The following is a 24,829-nucleotide window of genomic DNA, read 5'->3' on the forward strand; positions in this document are numbered from 1 at the left end:
TTTCTCGGAAGAAAGACTCCACCTTAACCAAGGTGTGTTTTTGTTTTTAACTATGTGCTTGGTTTATTTTTTTTTTTTTTTTTTTTTTTTTTTTTTAATGAGTCATTTGTGTTAAAATGATGCAATCTGTTCAGATTTCCCCATTGGGGAGAAGCACACTAAACAGATAATTAGTGTCAAGGAAACTTGTGGCTTTCTTCCTGACGGGCTGCCTGCAGGCTGAGTAGCTGTGTCATCCTGGCGGAGACTCGCGTTCACTTTTGGGAAGTCCCACAGGCTTCTGGTAAACGGTGTTTATGAATGGATTGCTATCACTCATTTAGCACAGGAAAGTCTCAAAGCCGCTCACATTAACTTACAGTGCTTAACAAACATTAAAAAGGGTGTATTGTTGTGAAACGTGTGAAAAGAGAACGATAAAATGAAGGATGATGAAGGAAAAAAACAAAGCAGAATTACTTTTTTTACTTGAATAAAAAAAAAAGCTTGTAAGAGAGGAAGGCATGGTTCCCTTTCGCCTACCTGCCTTTTACTTCACAAAAGCTGACAGTGACTTTCCTTTTAGATAGGAGAGCACATCAATTCCAATGAACAGTTTATGTAACTGTGACTTCAGAAGAACTCCAAAAGAATATAGTGACATTGTTTCTGGTTACATTAGTGTGGATAAGTGATCAAGGCATTGCCTGGTTCTAAGCTCTACATTTGCAGTTTGATGTAAAACAGTAATTGTTTTTATAAAGTGAAAAGCATGCAACGCTGCTAGACAATGTAATAATATTATTATTCATTGTTTCATATTTTGGCACATGGTAAAAAAAAAAAGCAAACACCTGTTTTTGATTCTTTTCTTGTGCAACATTTAATATCTTTTTCCTGTTCTGCTTTTTGGAGAGTAACATGAATATAACTGACTGGTATTAGCCAGTTAATTTGTTGGGCTATCAGCTCAGATAGGCTTTCGGTAGTCTGCTTCTTAACGGATAATGCATGTTGCTTATAGCAGTAACTGTTATAATAAAATGGCTTCACTTAATAGTATTTTTCACCTCTGGAAATATTTCCAGTTGATTTGAGAGAGAAGTGTAGTAGCTCTCTCTAACTGGAACAATGCCACATTTCAATTTGCTCCAGGTTTTCTCCAACAACTCCTCTTAATGGCTTTAATTTGCACAATGGTATGATGGCAAATGTTTATATTTTTTAACCTAATGTTGTAAAAGTCAATATCCCTTGATACCTGTAACTGTACCCTTTTGAGACAAATACCAAGACTCATTCTGTTGAGGAAAAAAAATCAGTTTGGAGTGACGTGGGTTTTAAGGCTTTGTAAATAAAAGGTTTGAGAAGCTTTTTTATTAGTTAGCCAGGGTTTGTAAATAGCCAGCTTATGGGAGACTTTTGCTACTTTTGGCTTGGTTAATTATTAAACATTTATGTTAGTGCTGAGATTATAATGTTTCCTTTACCTTTTGTGTCTTTTTAAGGTAGGAAGAAGAATCCGGGGCCGAAGCTGCCCATAGGAGCATTTTCACCACTGCCCCCTCAAGCTACAGCGTAAGGCCCTTTTCTTTACACCAGCAACACCAGAACTGTGGAAAAGCTCAACAGTTCTGTTTGACCCATTCTCTGAAAATGGAGAGATTATGGCAGAACTGCAGAGTTACCAAGACACTTCCAATAAAAGTGAAATTTTATTGGATGTCCTTGCAAGTCCAGCACTCTGACTGTGCAGTCAGTCACATTTTAGTGATTTGAATCAAAATCTGTGTTTGTGGACACACTTTAGGGTATTTATCAAAGAACAGAGGGATAAGAAAAAGGTGTTGAACTGTAAATATTTCTTATTTTGTGCAAGTGGGGGCTAATACTTTTGAAAAACACCGTATAGTTCTCAAATTTAATATGGTCGGAGGCAGCAGATAGTCGGTAATTTATTTCATATTTCGCCGTTTTCTGTCTGCAGGCCCCCTCGAGACCTTGACTCTAGAGCTTGTGTCACAATTGGAGATCAGGTAAAGTTGCATTTTCCAACATCCTTCTCTTTTGTTTGCTTTCTGTGTTGAACATGTGGCGTTGTAACATTGTGCTGACTCCTCCATATAGAACTTTGTGGTGGAAGCAGATGACTTGGAGCCAATTGAAGAGCTGGGAAGGGGTGCCTACGGAGTGGTGGACAAGATGAAACACGTCCCCAGTGGTGTGATCATGGCGGTCAAGGTAGACAAGGAAGCTGCTCGATTTATTTTCCTTTTATTTACTTGCTTTTGAAACACCGTAAATCATCAGATTTCAGACTTGTATGGGCTAATGTAGAGCTATAAATGCAGGTTTTGAAATCTTGTAGTAAAGTTTGTGCTGCTTGTGTCCTCAGAGGATTCGCGCCACAGTTAATAGTCTGGAGCAGAAGAGGCTTCTGATGGACCTGGATATTTCCATGAGAACAGTGGACTGCTTCTATACTGTGACTTTCTACGGTGCCCTTTTTAGAGAGGTAACACCTATTACCAGATATTAAGTAAATATTCCAAGGATATTTGGTAATGGAAGTTTATTAACTCGAATATTTTTCAGGGAGATGTTTGGATCTGCATGGAATTGATGGACACGTCTTTGGATAAGTTCTATAAAAAGGTTTTTCAAAAAGGCCAAACAATTCCCGAAGACATCTTGGGCAAGATCACAGTAGCAGTATGTTTGTCCTTTCAAAACCCCATTCCACCTGAATAAATATGCTTCACAAAATTAGCAGAAATCTCAGCATTTCCTTTTATAAAATTACTCCACAGATTGTCAAGGCATTAGAGCATCTGCACCATAACCTCTCAGTGATTCACAGAGGTAAGCAAAATGAAGATCTGACTATCAACAATAACAGTTTGCAGCCCCAAGGTGCTCCATCATTTGTCAACTTTCTTATGTTCTCAACATCTGCTTCCAGATGTGAAGCCCTCCAATGTCCTGATCAACGCTCAGGGCCAAGTGAAAATGTGCGACTTTGGCATCAGTGGCCACCTGGTGGATTCTGTGGCCAAAACGATGGACGCAGGCTGCAAGCCCTACATGGCGGTAAGAGATGGAGAGGCTTGAGGAGTAGGAATGAATTGGACATCACCTATTGGTCTAGTGTCGCAATACTTCCTAAATGCTAAATTGTTAAAATGTATAACTCGTATCAAAATACAAAGGTAGCTTCAATATGAGGAAAAAAACAAACATTTTTGCTATATTTTCAGCCTGAGAGGATCAACCCTGACCTCAACCAGCAGGGCTACAGTGTCAAATCAGACATCTGGAGTCTGGGCATCACCATGGTGAGTTTTCAAGCTTTGAAAAGCCTCATCTAATTACATCCAGTACAATGTGATACGATATTAACCAAATGTTGTTTATATATATATATATATATATATATATATATATATATATACACCCTGTATATTCTTGCTCTCAAAATATATTGCTTAGTATGTCATAATAAATCGTGCCTTGAAAAAGTGCCCATACCATTTGAATTTTTTTTTTTTTATTTGTTATATTGCAACCACAAACTTTTTTTGTAACATACCACTATAGAGCATCACATATCTGAAAAGTAGAAGGAAAAAATCCCATTAAAATACTTAAAAAATTTTTAAGAGTATGAATACTTTAGCTAGACGCTGTACTGCACAAAGCTCTCCATACTTGAAGGTTTGTTGACAATTCAGTAATGGTGAATCATTACTGAAAATAAATGACTTTTTTGTGTTGCTGTCCTTAATACATGGCTTACAGTTCGATAGGACTCCTGCTTTGTCATTTTTTTGATGACTTCTACCCCATTTGCTATATAAAGCTTTTGCTTTAAAACATGCATTAATATATTTCATATTCTCTGTAAATAATCCCCAAAAAATCTTGCTGAACCAGTTCAAAACGCATAAAACATATTTACTTAATATGCAAAAACACCATTGAAGTGACATTGACCAGAAACATTTAGTCTCAAGTCACCTGAAATAGTTTTGGTCTCGGATTACAATAAACATTATTGACTCATTCACAAAAAACTTGGCTTTACAGCATGTCATACAGCCCTGAAATTCATCAGAAACTTGAAGCAGATTTCTTCTTGCCTCCATTTCCCAGATCGAGCTGGCCATTTTAAAATTCCCCTACGACTCATGGGGCACCCCGTTCCAGCAGCTCAAGCAGGTGGTGGACGAGCCGTCTCCACAGCTGCCTGCAGACCGCTTCTCCCCTGAGTTTGTAGACTTCATCTCGCAGTGGTGAGCTTCACGCCGCCAGTCGTGACCGCACTCATTTCTCTTTTGTAGTTTAATAGAGAACGTAAAGACTGAGAGGCCCAGCAGGGGTCAGTGTTTGCTCTGTGATAAATTGAAGAAATTCAGGTTTCAACGCTTATTTTTGTTTGTATCTGCGTTTTTAAGATGTTTCTCATTTAAAACGTAATGTACAAATAAATTGTTACATTTTATAGTTTGAAAATAATTTTCCTGTCTTACAGCTTAAGCAAGAAGCCAGATGAAAGGCCAGCCTACACAGAATTGATGGTTGGTATATTTTTATTTTGCTTGTTATAAATACAGCACAGTCACTATCTGGTCTTCGGTGTCTTCCTTGTTTTTGCCCACAAGAGGTCAGACTTTTCCCATTAACCCACCAAGAAAACATTTTGTATTTCACAGTGTCTGCCAGCAAAATAAAACATTAAGTCCTGCCTCATTTCCTAACCCTTTATTCTTCTGCAGAAGCACCTGTTTTTCACCCTCCATGACGCTAAAGAGACAGATGTGGCCAGCTTCGTCAAGGTCATCCTGGATGATTGATGGGCTCACTCCAGGCTCCACCTCGTCAACCTGGGCGGGACCTGTCATCAGAAGAACCAATGGCCCCACCTGCTCCTTTTTTTTTTTTTTAAATAAGTAAAGAAGAAAAAAAAACCTCACTGGAATGATGGACTCTCGTTCACCCACAGGATGGGAGGGTAACTCAAAGACTGACAGCAGCTCTGGACAGGGAGAGCGGTGGTATCGTGAACTTTTATGGTCAACTGGAGAGGTTCCATTCACTCCTCTAGGCTTCCTGTGTGAGCAGCTCTCCCACCTGACAAAATATGAACTTAATCAAATTAGCTGTTTTAATCCTATTTTTTTATTTGCCCCCACCCTCCATCTCTCTTTTCAGAATGACAGAGCCAGCCCATTATATGTTTGTGAAATGTTGTTGATGAATTTCATATGCAAAACCAACAGTTAACCTGTATGTTGCTGTGTGCTGAAAGCTGTATTTGCGTATTTGTTATTCTTCCTCATAATACAGATTTTCTTTTCCTTTTTTTTCCATTTTTTTGTTTTTGATACTCTTTGTGATTGATAAGTGTGAATACTACGGGACTCGACCCTACCTTGTGTGATCCACTTCTGCCATGATGTGATTGGTCAGAGCAAGGGCTGCAGCCTGTGGGAGGCTCTGGGGCCAAGTTAAAAACTGAATAAAAATGTCAGAGGGTCACCTTCTGGGCAGGCCGAGTCATTCCTGGAGCACCCGATGGTGTGAATGTAAAGCATCCCATATCAACTTCTATCAGAGGCTGTGACCACTCTGTATTCTTCGTCTTTCTCGAGTATCAAAGAGTCAGCTCCAGTGTTGTGATTGTTACTACCTGGAAGTATTCAGGGTTTGCATAATCAAGCTTAAAGCTTTATCTCCTTCTACGTGCCATTTCGCAAGTTGTTCTAATGAAAAAAAAAACAAAAAACTGCATTATTAGTTTTTATTTTGTTTCTACTTGTTCTGGTTTGGATTTTATTTAATCAATATTTCAACGTTTTCTCTGCTCGTGCCCATGTTTCTGTAGTCTTTTTGGAAGAGGCACTTGTGTGTTTTTTGTGTTTTTGATTGTTTCAAAGAGCTTATTATGCCTTACAGAGACGGTGTGTTAGGGAAGTAATTTATATGCTGAAGATGTAAATATTATTTCCTTTTTTTTAATGTAACATGACACTGTCCAAAACTGTCACAGTGTAGCTGAATGGTAATCGTTGGTATTAGTTTGAATGCAGTGTGATGGATACACACAGACCGTACTCATATGGCCAGCTAAATATACATATTTTAGGACTGATGTGCTGTCGAACTCCACTGCTCAGGTTTTCTGTGTTTTCTTCTACAGTATGCAGAGATTGCCTTGTTTGGAAGGTGTTAGTTATTTCTGTCAGATCATACATACTATGCAAAGGCAGTTTTGCTTCTCAGAATCTGCAGAAACCAGTGAAAGGACAACAGCGGTCTGTGCTTTGTCTCTCTGTTTTAAGCATAAGGGAAAGCTAGCAACACTTTGGAAGCTGCTGTTCTTTAACTCCCCCTCCAATTCCTTTCCAGTTGGCCTCCTTTAAATGGCCAATCCCTTATATATAAAAATCTTTTTTTTTTTTTTACACTGATCACAGTAAGAATGGAACACTTGCTCTACCTCTTACTCCTTCACTCTGTTTGCCACCTTTTCACTGGGTGGCGCTGACAAACTTGAACTATGGAAAGACAAAAAAATAAAGGCTTTATTGTTCAGTAAAGCTGACAGTAGCCGTCATCATTTCTGCTTTTCTTGCAGGGAATTCAGGTATACCCTTGGTTTTTCTTTTGCAAAAATTATGTTTTTGCAAAAGAGTAAGGTGACATTTAAAATAAAAGTGTCTTGTTTGCCAATACAAATATGCAGATTACAACCTAAAACTTGCCTTCTGTAGTACTCATTCATTTTATAGTCCCACTTTTCCCCCCAAAATACTGAAATATAATTACAATTGTGAGCTTGGAACTTTCAAACCACTACATATTTGAGATCAGATGTTTGATGACCAAATTGATAAAATAAAGTTTAAAGGGTTTCTATCAGATCAAAGAAAAAAAAAAGGTTCATCAGTAAGAATGAACTTATTCATCACACCTGTACTATAAAAAACATTAATAGTTGCAAGATAGTATTACCTAATAAAAGTTATCCTTGTATAACTGAAACTCTACTTCTTCAGTAGATATGAAGCCTTTATTTGATCATTCATTCAACACCCCACAGCTGATTACTAGTTAAAATTTTTAGAAATTTAAAAACATTGTATTTCTATTTAAATTAAGGGTGCAAATTATTTCTTAATAGGGTATTTCCCCCCACCCCCTCCTCAATTTAAATTTAAAATTTTTTGTACTTTAACATACATGTATTTCAAGGTTTAGGTCTTTACAAACAGTGTAGATCATTTTAGTGGGAACTGTGAATGTCTTGTCACTGAAGTTTTTTTGTATTTCAGTTATGAAGTGTTTTACAGTTTCACAACTAAATTTTAGATATGAATTTTAGACATTCCTCTCTTTTCTACTTTGTAATAAAGTCAGATCTACATAAAATACTGACTTAGGCATTGCTTAGACACATAACGGCATCTAGTAGTTCAGTGTGTTATTTGAGAATCTGTTTTAATTTACATGTATGGTTGATATTGACTTATAACAGAAATCATGTCTTTTCCACACAAATAACCTTCAGTTCACTATAGCGAATTACCGATTTAGGCTGTGTAAACCCTAAAAACGACACGTGATTGTATTAGGTTAGCATACAAGAAGGGTTGTGGAAACCCGGAGACCTCCAACGTGGAGTGAAGTTGAGGGTAAAATAGGTGAAAGTTTTAAATTGTCAAGCTATATTTTTCTTACTGCAAAAACTACATATGTTGCAAGATTTCAAGTGTTTGTTAAAGCTGAGTGGCAGTTGCAGTCTAAAAGCTGTCAATCCACACCGGTTATTGTTGCCGTTTACATAAAGCGTGCTTATGTAAGTCCACAGAAGTCAATGCACACTTCTTGGTGGCTTGTTGCTGCTCTTCAGGGCGTACAATGAATGAACTCACTTAGATGGCTATTTCAGTCTTGCTATTATTTCTTCTTTTTTGAAGTGAAAGTTGACGGCGCAGGCTAACAAAAGCTCAGCTGCAACAAGCGATGCGCCGCGTGTTTGTCAAAGTCCGATGACTTTATTCATGAATGAGAAAACTCAATGGCAGGAGAATGCATTTAGTGGCTCGGTGTTGTGCAGTCGAGCAGATTCTCACCCAAGCCAAATGCAGTACTTTTAATAAAGAAGGCCTTTTCTGACTGAGGGCTTACATAATGTTTCATCAAAAGATTGTCGTGTGAAGGGAAAAGCACCACAAGTTGTAGATTAGCAACCCAGCTGAATGTGGGCTCTGATACAGAAGTAATTTGCAGTTTTCGGCTGTTAAGTGGCATTTAAGAAAATAAGGATGTGAGTCAGAGTTGATTAAATATATTTTTTAAATTAACTGGATTCGCAAACAAACAAGCACAGAAGATTGGCCTTGAGCATAGTTTCTGCCCAAAGTGAAGTTTGGGAACTTTTGCTGTTGGCCCAGGGGACCAAGAGTTTGACAGAAGTGCGAGCAAAATCTAGTATGTATGTGTACTCCACTTAAGAAATGCTTCCTCAATCTCTTGCCAGATCTCACGACCTTCTGACTTGTATCAGGCATGGAAATGCAGTTTACGCATTTTGCCCACCACCCTTAAGCCCAATAAAACGAGTAAAATTGGTGATGAGAGGGAAAATGAGGACAAAGTTTCCTGAAACTATAACCACCTGTCTTCCTATTCCTTGTCAAGAATGCATCCATCCCTTTGCCTCAGGTCCCAGACAGACGAGAGACGGAAAAACTTGCATATTTTTGTTTCCCACATGCATGACGCAGGGCTAGCCTGGGGCGAAGACTTAGCAAGGCTCCGTTTAACTGAGCAGAGTGAAATAACTCTTTATGGACAGAATATGCTGTAGCTCCAGGGTAACATGACCTTATGCAACATGCTGTACTGTGTGAGCTTCTATTGCATCATGAGTCTCGGTCTGAAAGGGACGGCATGATGAGGGATAATATGACGCGACATTAGAAAGACAAAACAGGGTGACTATCTCCAACTAGCTTCATTATGGCTGAAACACTTCAAATCATTTCGCAAAATACAAGACAGGAACAAGACATTATGTCAGAAGCACCTCATAGGGTCGTTATGACAAAAAGGAATCGTTAAATTTGCTGCTCAAGTAACTTAGAAATATTTCATGCAAGTTGTTCTTCTGAACGTAGTGTCAAGCAAACCACTATTTAATAAATAAGCAGTAGATTTCAGAATAATCTACTGATTCCCCTTAGGCGGTGGGGAGTAAAGAGTATGAGAACATATGTTTTTGTGCACTTATATAATGTGTAATGTAAAAAGTCTTCCCTTCTGTTAAAAGCCCTAAGGAGTTGTCTGTGCTCCATGAATTCAAAGGTTTGGGTTACAATGCTGGCCTATAAATACATCCTTGACAAAAATGAAGGCGTTTTAGAGGAAATTGTGCAGGATGTGGAAATGATATAAAACATGTTGGTTAAGTCTATGGGACTAAAAATAGATAGACACTTTAGAATGCAAGGCAGGTTTTAGTTTTAGCTTCTCAAACTCATTGGCGGGAAGGATTAGATGTATAATTTGGCAGTGCACGGATTAACATTTGAACCAGGTATGCTTATACACAGGATATATATATATATAAAAAAAAAAAAAAACATGTATTGTGTTACTCACATGCACATTTAATCTCTCTACCAATATGTTTCCATGTGTTTAGAGAAGCAGTAATGGAGCATTGAACTCTATAAGGTTTTGTAAACATGTGCAGATGGTATATGATTCCACGACGCGCTGTGGACAAAGTCAAAAACGGTACAACGGGGACAATTATAAGCTTTGAATAAATAGCTTACAGTCATATAAAACCTCTGCCTTTCTACATTCCTGTGGCAGTGAGCTGTGCTGCAATGCTAACGCTAGTTTGAGCATTAACAGACACAGTAAGTGAGCATTTGGTTTCATCTCTTTTCCTCTTATCTCTGGCCTTTATAACAAAGCTACGCAATGTGAAATAATTTATTTTTTTATCAGATTTACTTATTATAAACAAGTAAGTAGATATTCAGTTAAAACTATAGAGAAATAATGCATTCAGTTTGTTTTTGTCTAGTGTCAGATCAATTTTGTGAATTTGTTCACCCAATAGATCACTTAACAAGTAATATAGTGATGTGAAATCAAGAAGGCAGAGCACTCGTTCTGTTTATATAAGTGGTGATTCCTCATGAGAAATGCAGACATTTGAGCCGCCATATTCGGTATGAAGCACTAATAGAGAGCATGACTAAACAAATCCTACCTGAAGGATCACACAGCACAGCATACAAGGAGAGCCTGTGTTGTTTACTGCATGATTCGGATCATTTGCACTATTTTAAAACGCAGGGACAGCCAAAGAAGGTGAAAGTTAATATCTTCACATTCTAGAGCAGAAGTGCTGCAAGCTGATGTCGACAAGTGGAACAGCTGCAGCGAGCCTAGCTGCTGTCTACTGTTAACTCCTCTCGCCGCAGGCTGTCCACTCGCCATCCAAATCAGGCCACCGTATCACTGATTATTTATTCAGTGCAGTTCATTTCAGTTGTTCATCTAACACATGAAATTTTTCAAACGGTTATAAAAAAAAACAGGAAAGTTTTTTTTTGTTTTTTTTTTCTTTTACCCTGACCTCTCAACTTCTGTGTGGCTGATTACATAAATGTGTTTCCATGTTTCAATTGATGACCTCCAGCATGACAAGCAGCTATTGATTCACCAGTTGTGATGTAGTCGCCAGCCATGCAAGTGTAAGCGTGCTCACACCACCTAAGCAACAAGAATATTCCTGAACTGCACAGGGGAATGTGCTAGAGGTTCTCAGCCTGCTGCAGCACAGGCCTACAAACATACAAACCCACACAAACAAGGATAATTGAAAAAAAAATTTTAAAAAATTGACCGTTCCCATTTAGATTATAAATTCTAATTCCATTTTTTTATTTTTTATTTTAAGATTGAGACACACATCTCACATTAGAACCAATGTCGTAAATTAAAAAGTATCCAGCTGTTGGACAGCCAGCCATGAAGAAAAGCCGGTATAACTATTTGACTCAACAAATCACTGCATTAACCAACTTTCAGCTTCGCCCATAAAAAGGACATAGTTTTAGGAAGAAGAAAAAAAAAAAAAGAGAAGACAAACATGGTGTCTGTTGAATCCAAGAGGAAAGGCACAGTGTTCAGATCCCAGCTGATCTCATGGAAACCTGGGTGTCCCCAGTGACAGTGACTGCACCAACGAGGCTTTTCTGCAAGCCTCTGCCTGTTAATCCAAAGCAACTAGGGTGTACATAAAAGGAACCAAACTGCCGAGATGCCATTTTATTTTTAAACCTCCTCCTGTCTTTTGAAAATGATGAGGTCTTGTAATCATTTATACCTCTGTCAACTTTTTATTGTAGCTACCGCAGCACCGCCCATGGATTATTGTGATAATGAGAGAACGTAAACCAAACTTGTTTACGTTCAAATTACTGATGAAATTGAAGTTTACGTTGTAAGGATATTATGCAAAAAAATAAAAAATAACAGAAAAGTAAAACGAAGACAGGCAAACATGTCTAAAATGGACTTTCAAATTTATTAAAAACAATGTTAATAAACATCTGAGGATTAAAATTCAAGATGGAGAAGCTGAAGGACTTTCCTTGCTCTCATGTGACTTACCAATAAACTCAAAGTCAGCTTGCTGGTCTTGTTGTATAGGCTTTTCCGGATACCCCAGGGTGTGATTGTGATCATGCCGAACTTCCTTGTCATTTTTCTTTTAAACTGGAATAGCAAAAATAATCGTCTCATGAATGGGATGAGGTTTTGTGCCTCAAATTGACCTGGCTCAGTGTTTGACTTTTGCCCAGATTACTTCCAAGTCTGCCAATGTTTAAATGACACGAAATAATCCGGGCTTCTGGGAAAATGACAATGTCATATGAGCTGCGTCTCCGTTTCAAAGTAATCTCTCAAGCTGGCAGGATCGTGGATCACATGCGCATTCATGGTGAGCTGCTCCACTTGAATACCGAAAGCCTTCCGAAAGCGGTTGTACCTCTTGAGTGGTTGTTGCATTACAACTACAAACGTCTATCTGTGTATTCCGTTGGAATTTGGAGTGAAGACACATCACGCAGTAGTGCATGATCGTGTCAAAGTGTGTACATGTTTTAACCTTTTTTTTTTTTTTGCACAAATAAAAATATGAAAAGTGCGTTATGCGTTTGCAATCAAACCGACAAAGTCAACATTCACAGAGTACGTCTTTCCCATGCATTTGTTTTCCATCCACGTCACAGTTATATGACTTTGTGTTCTACCACCTCATATCCCAATAAATCACACCTAGGAGTAAGATAACAGAATATAAATAGTTCAAAGGCTTTTAATAGTTTTGCAAGTCATTTCACTGCAAGTCTAGAGATCTACTTTCTCTGTATGCTTGCTCCTTGTTTAATTATCTTTTATCTTTATCTTTATATGACCAGGTTGGTTTTTGCTGACCAGGTCACTTTGCGTCCTTCCAAAGTGTTGGTGACTTGCCTGGTGACAAGGCAAGTCACCAGATAAGAGTACAATTGTGACTACCCGAGCCTTCAGGTGTAACACCAAACCCTCTTCTTACTGTAAGGATGTCCTTAAGAGGCACAATGCTGTTCTCCTGTTACCCCTTTACTCCTTACAAAGATTGAAAACATGCCCTATTTTCAACGCTCCACTGGAGCAGAAACGGCTTCCATTACACAAACGGTTCCTAAATATTGTGCCCATAAGAAAGTAAAACCCCTCTGGTTCTTATTTTATTCCTTTTCCAATTTGGAAACATACTTTTGTTGCAAATGTCCAATTCCCCATTTTGCAGATATATGTAATAACTGTTTTTAATTTGTTTTTTTTTTTTTTTTTTTTTTTTTTTCCGGCTGTGACTGAATGATTATGACCCAATAATACCCTAATGGACAAAATAACAGTATAAGGGAAATCTTTTCCTTATTTGTTTTATTTATTTATTTTTTCCCAGCTAAATTTCTAATCATAAGTCACATGTTAAAGCTTCTGTGGCTTTGTTGTTCCCTTATGGCAGACCTGCTTAAAACAAGACATGCTTAAACCAAGCATAAGCCACCTCTGTAATCTCAGGACAAGCGGGACAGGGGGAGAAAATTGTGTTGTGACGCGAAGAATAATCTCCTTGTGGGGAGAAATTATTCTGAGCAGAATAAAGACTAATAGAGACTCTTTTTTTTCTTATTAGAAATAATAATAATAATAATAATAATAATAATAATAATAATAATAATAATAATAATAATAATAATAATAATAATAATAATAATAATAATAGTACTTTTTAATAAATTAGACCAGTGGAGTGAAACTCCTTCTTTCGCCTTCCTATGAGGTTTGACCCTTTGCGGGAGGATGTGATATTTACTTGATGTCAATTAACACAGACCAGTCCTGTTCCTGTCTGGTCTCTGAAGAGTCTCAACATCAGTGTCCCACATCTGCGTGGCAGGAGGGCCATCCGGATGTAAATATTCACTTGTGCGCTTTGAAGCCCGGCAGATAATCTCACCTGGAAAAGAAAGATGATATCAACCATCTGCTTCGTCTAGAGGGGATTTGGTAGACTCACTGTGGCGGAGCAGAATGATTAGGCCTTTCTGGTGTCCCATTCCACGGGGGTGCCTGGCTCAATGTCACTGCTGATTGGATCCTTTAATCTTGTTCTGCGTGAATTAAAGCTAAAGTAAGGAGGGAATGATTGCATTCACTTTGCCCCATGCCCTGCTTCTGTCCACCGTTGCATGTGTGTGCATATGTATTGAATTGCTTGTTTCCGAGGGTTAGCAGTCACTGTACAATCATCTTTGGCACAGTTCCTACCTGACATTTCACTGACCTTTATTTTGATGCGAGTAAGGTTTGCTGAAATGAAAGTGATTAGTATTGTCTTGTAACAATATGCAAACTGCGAATACTCACAAGTAATTATAGTCTGCTACAGGTGTGAGTAAACAAATAACTAACAGCAGGTCACTCACAGTTAGTTCAGGGGTCAAAATCTCTCATATTTCATAACAGTTTCTGACCCAAACATGCATCATAACCATAACTGATAGAGAATGTTTAGTAGAACTTTTTGTGATGTTTTATTGCCACAAATCATCAAAGATACACAAAATAAAGCATACAAAATCCATCTGCTTAGTTATAAAGGGAAATTTTGAGTCTTAAATTCATCTGAAGGTGTGCTTTAATGGTTGTAATTTAAAGATATTTTTGTTTAATTCATTTATGTGGACACCCAACCTCATAAGAATGAGTTAAATCTTCAACAAAGACAACAAAATAGAAAAATACGTATCTAAAATAATCTTGCACAGGGATAAGAAATCCAGAAATAATTAAGAATTACATCAGAAATTATTGTGGAGCAGAAGTTTATCATAAAAGCTATGCATTTTTCAATTGAGTGTTTCCTATTAAAGCTCTTGTTGCTGATTGCTTCTGTGTGGTTACAGTAACCATGGCTATGGGCCCTTTTCGGCTCTGGAAACCACTTTGCCCTGAGGGTGCTGGAGAGCGGCGTGTTCAGTGGAAACTTGTGCCCAATCCATACGCAAAACATGAGCTCCATTCACAAATACAGATTTGCTGCATCCAATTTGAGGCTTGTCTCGTGGAGGAGATGCATGGTGAGTTAGAAAAACAGACCGAACCCCTTAAAAGCTGGAAGTCTGTTGGTGGAAAAGTGAACGAATGTGCGTTCAGTGTGAATAAAATCTAAGGGTGGTGATTGTCAGCTTTCTGATTCAGGGGACACAGCTTGGTATGCCGCGTGACATCAGCACACATAAATACAGTGAGCACTGTCTGGCATTGCAGCAGCTGTTGCAAAGTGTTTCAACATAGTAGCTGGCTGGATTTTGGTAACCTTTATCACTGAAGGTCTGGACCGAGTTCAGAGGTATCCATCGCTCCTGAGCTGTCTTCCTGGGTGATGCTCAAGCATCCTGTGTTCTATAAATTCTCAATTTTGTATTTGTTGTACAGTGCAAAGACTAGATATGTTGTTTGACTCAGTGCTAACACAATGACAGAGACCTGACACAGATGCATCCAGACCATCCTAACCCTTTCACCTCACCAAGTATAATTACTTATATCTGCTCTGAGAGTGAACCTTTGTGGATGCAGGCTGCACAACATTGGTGCCTTTGAAAGCTCTTCCTAATCTATTGTGGCTAATTTGCAGATAGGCGACAAAGGATGGCACCACACAAAGATAAGTTCTGTCAGTGCAAGGAGGTCAAGGCTCTACAGTGATCACCAAGTAGTCTAGGTATCACTTCCTGGCTCTGGCTGTGTTTGTCCATATGCGAGGAGCCGGAGCCAAAAGCATAAAGGTCAGCGGCATGAATAGACGTGCAGTTACTAGCATAGAAATAGCAGTGTGATTACGGGTTTGTAAGTGTACTATGCCCGAATGACAATGTGTGCAAACAGTCTCGGGTTAATGGAGATGTATTTGTATGTAAAAGAGAAAGCAAACTGTGAACCGTAAAGTAAATCAATACACTAACAGCAAGCAAACACATAGGGCTGCGAGTCAGCTGATACGATGAGGGCCGTTTGTGACGCTGCCGCTGCGGCACCTCACACACACATACACACACACATGCACGCGTGCACGCACACACGGAGCAAATAAATACGCATATTGTCTTTCAGCAGGACAGCCGAATGGAAAAACTCTGATTCTCGTCCAACATATTGTACCTGTTGGACTTTTCTCCATCTCCCGCCGAGGGTCATGAGACACCCAGCTGTCAGTAACGTGGCTAAAAAAGAGTGGCAGCTGGTGCGCTTGTGAACGCACAAGGTTATCGTGATTTGAATTTTTAATCTAATAAAAATAACATCGTGGGAGGGGTGTGGGGGTTCTCTGTCAACAGCAAGGAAACCCCTCCGCACATCCGTCAACAAAATATCCCCACTTATGATTCAGCCATTTGCTCTTGAGGGAAAATGTTTGCCAGCAGTTTGAGACTGTTTTAAAGGTGTGCGTGGATGTGTGCTTGACCTAAATCATAGGGATATTTGAAGACATCCCAGGCTACAAATCAAGCGGCTCTATCCACAAGGCTCCAGTTGTGGTTTGAAGTACACCAGGATGTAAGATAGCAAGAAACTCAGAATTCGGCCTGCATTTGATTCATTTGTGGGGCGATAATAAACTTATTTGCTAAGTATCACCAAAGAACTTATGCAATAGTCATGTCATCGTGATAATTTTCTGTGCCAAGAAGAAAGCAACTGTTGAAAAGAAATCTATGTAAAGTGGATATGCTTCTTAAAACTCATACTATATTTTATTCAGTGTACCGAAGTGCACCCATGCATGCACACAGAGGACATGCAAACTCCATGCAGAAAGACCCCAGTGGGGATATTTGAATCTGTATGACCTTTCTTGCTGCAAGGCAACAGTAATACCCACTACAGCCATTCAAATGTTGATTCCAATCATACCGTAGTTGTGGGATCTCAAAATCTTTCTCACCAAGTGCCTGCTGGAGAACAGAGCTAAACATATTAAAAACATTGCAATAAAACTGCATCCTGACAATTCATGGGCCTGCTGGTCACCTGAACAAGATGAGACAAATCTCTGTATGCCATTATTTCACAGCTTTACATTTTCCTTTTGCCCTCACAGTAACACAAAAACAGATTATTTTTAATCAGTCTATGAAAATGTGAAGGACAGCACTCACGTCAACGATGCTGTGTGGTCATCTCACCAGTTCATTGAAGAGCCTTAATTCTGGCACACAGAGAGCAGCTATTTATAGGGTGACAAGCTGCAGATGCTCTGCATGTGGGGCTGGGATAACAATTGTGATATATCTTTTTTACATATCTAGAGCAGAAATGCTTCCTCCTGTGAAATAAATATGCCAACAATTTTAACACTCTTTAAAATTATGAGCATAAAACAATTAGTGAGTGACATTCATTGAGACAAACCAGTGCTCTGTCTGCTGTAACAGGCAGGGGCAGAAAGTGTACACTTCCACAGGTTATAATTTATCTCCTACAAGTCTACGCTGTGGCCGGTAATACAAAGTGTGACTTTTTTTTTTTCTTCTTTTTCGTCATTCATTTGAACATTCAGTTATGCCGCGTGTCACTTTTCAGAGCCTGCGACTTGTTCGTGTTTATGTTTGCCTCATTAATCTGAAGGTCAAGCGGATCAGTCTGTAGTTAATGAGCCAGTTCAGGGGAAGACGTCATCAGCCTCATCGACATGAGCTCGCCGGCCAACACATGGCAGTCGATTCTTTCAGAGCTCCCCGAACAGACTGGCAAGCCGCAGCGCAATTTGTTTAAATGCTATACCTTAAATTTCAAGGAGATATTGCTTAACACAAAAAAAAAAAAAAAAACTTCTGGAAAAAAGTTTTACATTAATGCCTTAATTGCCAGAAAATTAAGAACTATACAAGTTTTTTTTTTTATATATATTTTTCTTTTCTTTATGTTTTCCTTTCCCATCTAAGCCTAAAAAGTCTCAAATGGGGGAAAGAAAAAAACAGGAAACCCCTGCTTTTAAAAAAACAAAAAAAAAAAAAACAAACTCCTGCTTTGTGGCGTTTTCATTGGCTAATATGGAAAAAACCCACAGGCGTCGAGCACTTCCTGTGTAGAAACAAATCCAATAGGCATGCTGCCTCACTGCAGATGAGTCTGATCAATCAGTTGCTGCATTATTGTGTCCGTCTGTGAAGGCAGAGTGCAGCACTGAATGGAAAGTGAGTAAATTCTCAGACAGTTGTGTCATTTTTCAAACACGGCTTCGGCTCTAACTCAACCATATTGACCGAATGCATGGATTAACACATTTTTATGCGTAGTAATGCTTATTTAGGAGAGCTGGAGGTTGACTGTGTCTCCCCACCGGAACGTTGGCTTGTTATGCAACATGATCCTCTTCTAGTGTAGACACGTCACTATCTAAAATCTATAATTTCTGGTAACCTCTGGAAATATTTGAAATTTGGTACCAAATAAATTAGGTTGAATTTCAACAACTGACCCTACAAACTTTTCTTCAGGACACTTGCAGAATAAATAGATTTTCCACAGTTTAATGCAAGAGGCTAAGATGAGTGAATGAGGAGAGTTTTTTTTTCCATTGCTGTCACTGAAAATGACTTCCAGTAGAGTAAGCTGATGTAGCACAGCAGGCTTTCGCAGAACCGGACCGAGTCAGTTTTGCTGAGTTATAGAAAATGATGGTTTTGAGCTCTAACAGAGAGAGTGGAATTTGGACCACAGCACCACATTCGAAAAACAGCCGTCCCTTACGCAGCCACCGGCGTCGACATTTTCAGTCAAAGAGAGAGAAAAAAAAATAAAAAAAAATCTGGAAAACAAAACAGAAAACCTGGAGAAACATCAAAGCTTCATACACAGTACCACCATTCAGCCAAGTTTTATTAATGCATCAACGTCATAATGAATTTGTTTTAGTGTTTTATTGAAAAAAACAAGGACATAAATAGTTTTATCTGCATTATCACTATACAGTGCAATATAATTTACAATAGATTGTTTTTTTATTTAAAAAAAAAAAGCTGTACAGTCTGGGTTCTGCAGGAAAGTGGGAAGACAGTAGAAAAATAAAAACCTAAAACAGAAACACTACAGTGTTCTGGCATCCACAAGGTTAATTCTTACAATGACGACTAAAACTAAACCTTCTGTAAGACTAAAATGAGTATATTTGATCCCTGCAGGATGTTCTTTTTTTTTCTTCTTCTTTTTTTAAAATCGTGACTGCAATATCAGTTAACATTGATGACCATCGTTAACCACCCAAAGCAAGCATCTTTTCAGCCATGACTTCACCAGGACTGAGATGACTTACACTGCATTGCAAAAGCATTGATACCGCTTAAACGTTTCCACATTTTGTCAGCTTGAAACCACAGAATTGAGTGTGTTTCATCTGGACGTTATATTGCAAACCAACACAAAGATGTTCATAACTGTGAAATAGGAGGAAATCAGCTTTCACAGCTCAAATGAGTACCTGCAGCTCTTTTTGGTGGGTTTGGTGAGTCGTTCATATAAGCGACAGATGTGGATGAAGGTGCTGTAGGCAGACAACACTAAAATGTAGCTTTTCGGCTACATTTTTGTCTTTTGAATCAAGGCATAGTCATCTGCTAAAACAAAAGTTTCATTTTAATTCACATTTATCCACCACTTGCATTGGTTTTTAAAATTACAAATCCGGTTAATACTTTGAATTTTGGGACAAAACAGTAACAGGACAAAATATGAAAAAGGTATTCATAAGGTATGAATACATTTGGAAAGCAGTGTAACTAGAATCTATCTGGATTCTGCATATCTCACGTCAAAAATGATGTACATATAGAGTAAACTGCGGTAATAATCTGTTCGACCAATCTTTCGTCAATCAACCATTGCTAGTTGAGGAAAGACATTAGGTTTTATATTTAACGTATAGCGTATACGTACATACCTAACTTTGAGTAGTAAAGCCATTTCTGCTTTTCTTTGGAGGAAGAAGTTTCTGTTGCGGAAAAGAGAAGTGCATTGAAGCTTTAGAGAACACACTCCACATAATCATGCTTGTCTACAGCTAGATAAAACACTAATGTGCAATCTGCAATCTGAAAACAATAACACTAATACAGTTTGGCTCTGAGATTTCTGTCTATACAATATGTAACTTAGCAGCACTTAGCTTTAACATTCATCGTCTTGGCTCGTGATCGGGCCTCATGCCTCTTCCTGACACCTGCCAGTATTGCACATTAAAACACAAAAACCTGCAAGAAGTGGCAGTAATCTGCAACGGAAAAAAAAAAAAAAGTCACATCTTCATGTGTCTGTGCTCTGTGTGATCTAATGCAGTGTGTGCTCAATCAGAGTGAAACCAGCTGAGTTCCTGTAGACCAGAACTGTTGTTAAGGCACACGTTGCAAAAGATTCTCCACATGGACAAGATGATAGGTTGAGGAGAGTAGTGTACTCAGAATTTGTGCAAATCATACTTTTTTTTTCTTCTATTTGACCATTAAACCAGCACATTTAAGAAAACGGAAAGTTTTTTGCTAAGAGACCAGCTCATTAACAATCATAGACCCATTTTTTTGTGTTGGTAATTTTAACCGTTAAAACAAGTTTGAGTACTATTTTCAAAACTTTTATTTTAATCCTGTGTGACACATAGAAAACAACAAAAAAATATATATTAAGTTCAGGATGTTTCTTTGCACATGTGCAAACAAGGAATATGTAATTAAACAAATGGAAAATAGCTTTTTAATATTCTAATTTATATCCTGTTAAGAGAACATACTGCACTGTGTGTGTGAGATACATGTAACCCATTTTATAACACAATCCATGCAAACAGTGTCTCCATAAATTATATAAGAAGTTTATATTTGGTTTTAAGTGCACACTCTGCTTCTGGACAGAGATTTTTAAACCCTGGTTGCAAACAAACTGCCATGCAATTATTAAAAACACCAACCAGGATAAATTTAAAGCCCATTTAAAACGCCTTGCAGTTATATCTCTGATTCTGCTGTGAAAGGTCTTGCTTCTAAAGGCAAAGAGTCCAGGTTGCATTCCGAGCTTGAAACCAAATCTGTGCTTGTATCCTCAAGACCACTAACCTCAGTGTCCCTCATCAACCTGCTGTTGTCCTCCTCAAACTCCTCCTCCATCTCAACTTTTTCCAGAGCCACTTCGTTCTCGTAGCAAAATGAGTTCCTCAGGCTGGAAGAATTCGATTTCTTCTCAGCCAGCTCCCTAGCACTGCAGGTGGGAGTGCTGGGCACCTCGTAGGTGTTGTCAAATCTTGAGTAGTCTACTTTGTAGTAGTTCTTTTCTTCAAAGAGCACCGGCTCAAAGCGGTGGCCCCAGAGGATCTCGCTGGCCACATAGGAGCTCCGACACTGAGTTGTCATGGCAGTGGCCTCCACCATACCCTCGAGAATCACAACAATCTCAAACTCGGAGGTCTCCAGCTCCTGCTTGTTCATCTCGTAGAATGGGCTGTCCTCGTCGATCTCGTGCACGATGGTGATCGGAGATACAAGGAAGATTCTGTCGATCCCGCTGTCAAAGCCGACGTCAATGTCTACCTGATCCAGAGGAATGAACTCTCCCTCCACTGTGGTGCGGGACTTCAGGAGCTGCGCCCTGACGTGAGCCTCTACCAAGTGACTCTTCCTCAGGTTTCCGACCCTCCACATCAGGCATAGCTTACCGTCCCTCATTGCTACCGCAGCGTAGTGGCTGAACACAAGAGTCTCATTCCTCTTCTTGGGCTTTGCCATCTTGGCCATGACGGCGCCAATGATAAAAGCATCAATAATGCAGCCCACAATGCTTTGAAACACCACCATGAAAACAGCAATGGGACATTCCTCCGTCACGTAGCGGTAACCGTAGCCAATTGTGGTTTGGGTCTCGACTGAAAACAAAAAGGCAGCAGTGAAGCTGTCCACATTGGAAACACATAATTGAGTCTCGCTCTCCAAGTCCCCATAAACCAGTGCCACAACCCAGAAGACAAGTCCAAAAAACAGCCATGACAAGAGGAAAGACAGACAGAATATGATAAACATCCAGCGCCAGCGGATGTCCACGCAGGTGGTGAAGATATCTGCCAGGTAGCGCTGGCCTTTTTCGCTCATATTGATAAACTGCACATTGCAGTGGCCATCCTTGCTTACAAAGCGGCTCTGACGCTGCTGCTCCATGTGTCCTTTGTTTACGTTGCCATTCCCGTAGCCATTTGGAACGGCGATGGATGCTAACTTCATGCCATCTTCCTCTGAGGACACGATGCTGTAACGGTGGCTACGCAGGCTCCCCATCACTTCCAAATGTGGGGGCTGGGCCGGTTCTGCTTTGGAAAACAGTCTCAGTTTTTGGTAGAAGCGTTGGAGAAACAGTTTTGAGTTCTCTGGGGGTCAATCTATGGCAGGAAATGTGGCCAACAGGACTTGGGCCTATGGAAAGGATGTTCCTCTCTGGCAGTGCTGTGCACCGTCGGTGAGGGTAGTTCAGTCCTCTCTGACACTTGCTTTGAGTCTCATCAGTGACAGGGGCTATGACATATGAAGACAAAAACAAAATCATATTATAACCTGCTGTCTGAATACTGGATTGCATGCTTTAAGTTAACAGTATTGCTACAGCAGACGCAAAGAAGTTAAAAAGTATAAACGATGCACGTGGACTTAAATTTATCCTTATCGTGCAGCTTTTTGCAAAAATGTTGGTTCAGTGTACTTAAATGCTATAAAGAAGTTACAGATTATACGCTGCCATGTATACCACAGTGAAATTAAATGCTAAAATATCAATTTTATTGTATTAGCTATTTTAATTGCACTTTTTAAAAAAAACACTATTGCTTAACCAGTAACCTTGCACTTTGTGAAACAGAACACCAAGGACAGAAAAAAACAGAAAAGGTATTGACACAGTGGATGAGAGACCCATTAAAATACAACACCACAGGCTACAAATTGCAATGAACATGCAACCTGCTCTGCTAGTTCCAAAGCTAGTCCAGCTCCACTTTTTTTTACTTTTGGCCGTTTATTTGCTGTTTTTTTTTTACTCAAAATTAGGCAGATGCAGGTCTCTCTCTCTTTTCTTTTTTTTTTTTTTGCTTTCAATGTTCTGTGCATACATTACAAAGTATCAGTTTTCCTACTACCAGCATATATTGTTCTCAGTTAATGGCTTCACGTCAGGATTGACTGGAAATACGTGGAAATATAGGACTTAGTTGTTGTTGTTTTCTTTTTTTTGTTGTTGTTGTTGTTGTTGTTGTTGTTGTTTTTTTTTTAACCCAGCTATGTTTCCTATAAACATTAAATGAAAATAAAACTCAGAAGCCATTATTGTGTCAACCTACATACAGTAACAAGTTGATATGGGAATGCACACCATATTCTACAAATGTTTACAAGCATAACATTTCCGGTTTATCTTTGCGAAAAACACATCTCTGACTTTAAAGGCTTAGTCCCCTCAGTCACCAGCTCTTTGCCAGAAGAACTGTTTGCTTCTTGCCCGCTCTACATCATGTCACTTAATGCTGTCATTTGTTACATGGTGACAAATGAAGACCCGCGGAGTCATCACAGTCTGTGATTGTTTGTTTTGCATTTGCTATCGGATGGAGCTAACTACCGAGGCAGATGGAAAGTGGTTACATAAAAGCTGCTCTGTTTTGTTTCGTAGATCAATAACTATGTCAATTATTTAACTAAAGATATCGTTAAATTAAAGATTTTCAGCTGTTTTTTTTCCCTAGGTGAAATGATACAATTTCCGATTTAAAAAAATATATATGACATTATTGTTTCAAATTTTGCCATTTTTAATAACCATGGTCATAAAAGTAAACCAATCTCAAGAGATTTCACAGTGCACTCAGCCCATTAATCTTTGAAAAGTATAGAAATAAATCATTTGCACAATAATAAAATTATGTATGTTTACAGTCATTGCTGTCATTCAAACGGAACTTTTCTATTGGTGAAATAAGTCACCAAATCTCTTTAATGTGTGCAATTAATAAATGAAATAGAATATTTCTAAAATCAGACATATCACCTACCTGTTGGATCTTGGAGCGCAAACTGGTTCTTCTCTCGCTGTTATAACTCCGAGCTGCGACAGATTTGCTCTCCTCCGCCTTCTTAATATTTTGTCCGGTTTGTTATCGTCTCCTGGTTTCCCGTGAGCAGCTTTGAACCCAGCCATAACCCTCTCCAGCGACACTAAAGCAGATAGTTGAGGTTCCGAAGACAAGACTTTGTAAAACACGTGTCTCCAAAAAAACCCGCCCCCTGAGCAGAAACAGCCAATGGGAAGCAGGAGCGCCTTTTCCAGGGGGTAACAGTTTCATTTAGTTTTGTTTGATATTTATGGGAAAGTGGTTTATTCAAATATCCTCCTGACTACCAGTAGTTCATTTTTGTCCTCTGTAGAGGACATTTCTAAACTTGAATATCTCCCACCCCCTGCATTCTACTGAATTAATTCCTTTTGGTATCTGGAGAGGACATTTAGGGCCTTTCAATGATACCACTTATGAAGGGGTGGGACTTTTGTTTGTATCTTTTTCTAATACATAAAAATTGCGTTCATCAGTAATAACACATTTTATGGGAAGAGACAAAGTAAGTGCATAAAACCTTTTATTATCTTACAAAGAATGTGGGATTTAAAAAAAATGGTGATCGGACAATTTTTTTTTTCCTGGTAGTCAGGAGGATATACCAAGAAAAAAGTTTTAAATCGGTGTTTTACATCTGTCCTCTAAAACACACCAACATAAACAGAGTGAAAAAATAGTAATTTACTAGCCAAAGTCATCATATACAATACATGAACACACGGAGGCGCTGTTCAGCCGTAAAACAAAGTTGCTCTGTCAAGTGCCTAATAAAGAGCCGCCTGTCAGCAATTTACCCTGAATGGGAGGGCAGACAAATAAGAAATCTAATGCGAATACACATGAAAACTGAGCCTTTGTGCTCTTATTTTCATCATTACATGGTCCCTGGGCAAGGGCAGGTTTCATATGTATATAAAGATGTACATAATTATTTTTTTATTTCATTCTTATTAATATTATTAAAAATTTTGGATTTATTTATGTTTGTTGGTTAGGGGTATTTAACTGCATTAAATATACCACATAGTTAACTACTATATCCTAAAATAAGAATATGTTATAATA

The 24,829-nt window shown here is 38.8% G+C and overlaps 2 protein-coding genes across 2 annotated transcripts in view; one reads left to right on the forward strand and one right to left on the reverse strand.

The window, feature by feature from the left end:
* Window positions 1–5,764, forward strand: part of LOC106949098 (dual specificity mitogen-activated protein kinase kinase 6-like) — a 14,412-nt gene extending 8,648 nt beyond the window's left edge. The window contains exons 2-12 of the mRNA XM_015035130.1: window positions 1,488–1,557; window positions 1,967–2,015; window positions 2,107–2,220; window positions 2,375–2,494; window positions 2,575–2,691; window positions 2,790–2,841; window positions 2,942–3,069; window positions 3,237–3,314; window positions 4,132–4,271; window positions 4,511–4,556; window positions 4,755–5,764. Of these exons, the coding sequence (XP_014890616.1) occupies window positions 1,488–1,557; window positions 1,967–2,015; window positions 2,107–2,220; window positions 2,375–2,494; window positions 2,575–2,691; window positions 2,790–2,841; window positions 2,942–3,069; window positions 3,237–3,314; window positions 4,132–4,271; window positions 4,511–4,556; window positions 4,755–4,832 (992 nt within the window). The 3' untranslated portion in view covers window positions 4,833–5,764. The remainder of the gene's footprint in view (window positions 1–1,487; window positions 1,558–1,966; window positions 2,016–2,106; window positions 2,221–2,374; window positions 2,495–2,574; window positions 2,692–2,789; window positions 2,842–2,941; window positions 3,070–3,236; window positions 3,315–4,131; window positions 4,272–4,510; window positions 4,557–4,754) is intronic.
* Window positions 5,765–18,640: 12,876 nt separating this feature from the next.
* LOC106949099 (inward rectifier potassium channel 2-like) lies at window positions 18,641–23,871 on the reverse strand. Its single transcript, XM_015035131.1, has 2 exons — window positions 23,702–23,871; window positions 18,641–22,175 (listed from the first exon to the last, which is right to left on the reverse strand). The coding sequence occupies exon 2, from the start codon at window positions 21,939–21,941 to the stop codon at window positions 20,625–20,627; it is 1,317 nt and encodes a 438-aa protein (XP_014890617.1). The 5' UTR covers window positions 21,942–22,175; window positions 23,702–23,871; the 3' UTR covers window positions 18,641–20,624.
* Window positions 23,872–24,829: the final 958 nt, after the last annotated feature.

Source organism: Poecilia latipinna, unplaced genomic scaffold, assembly GCF_001443285.1.
Source record: "Poecilia latipinna isolate Pla-1442-1.1 unplaced genomic scaffold, P_latipinna-1.0 Scaffold325, whole genome shotgun sequence".
Taxonomy (NCBI): domain Eukaryota; kingdom Metazoa; phylum Chordata; class Actinopteri; order Cyprinodontiformes; family Poeciliidae; genus Poecilia; species Poecilia latipinna.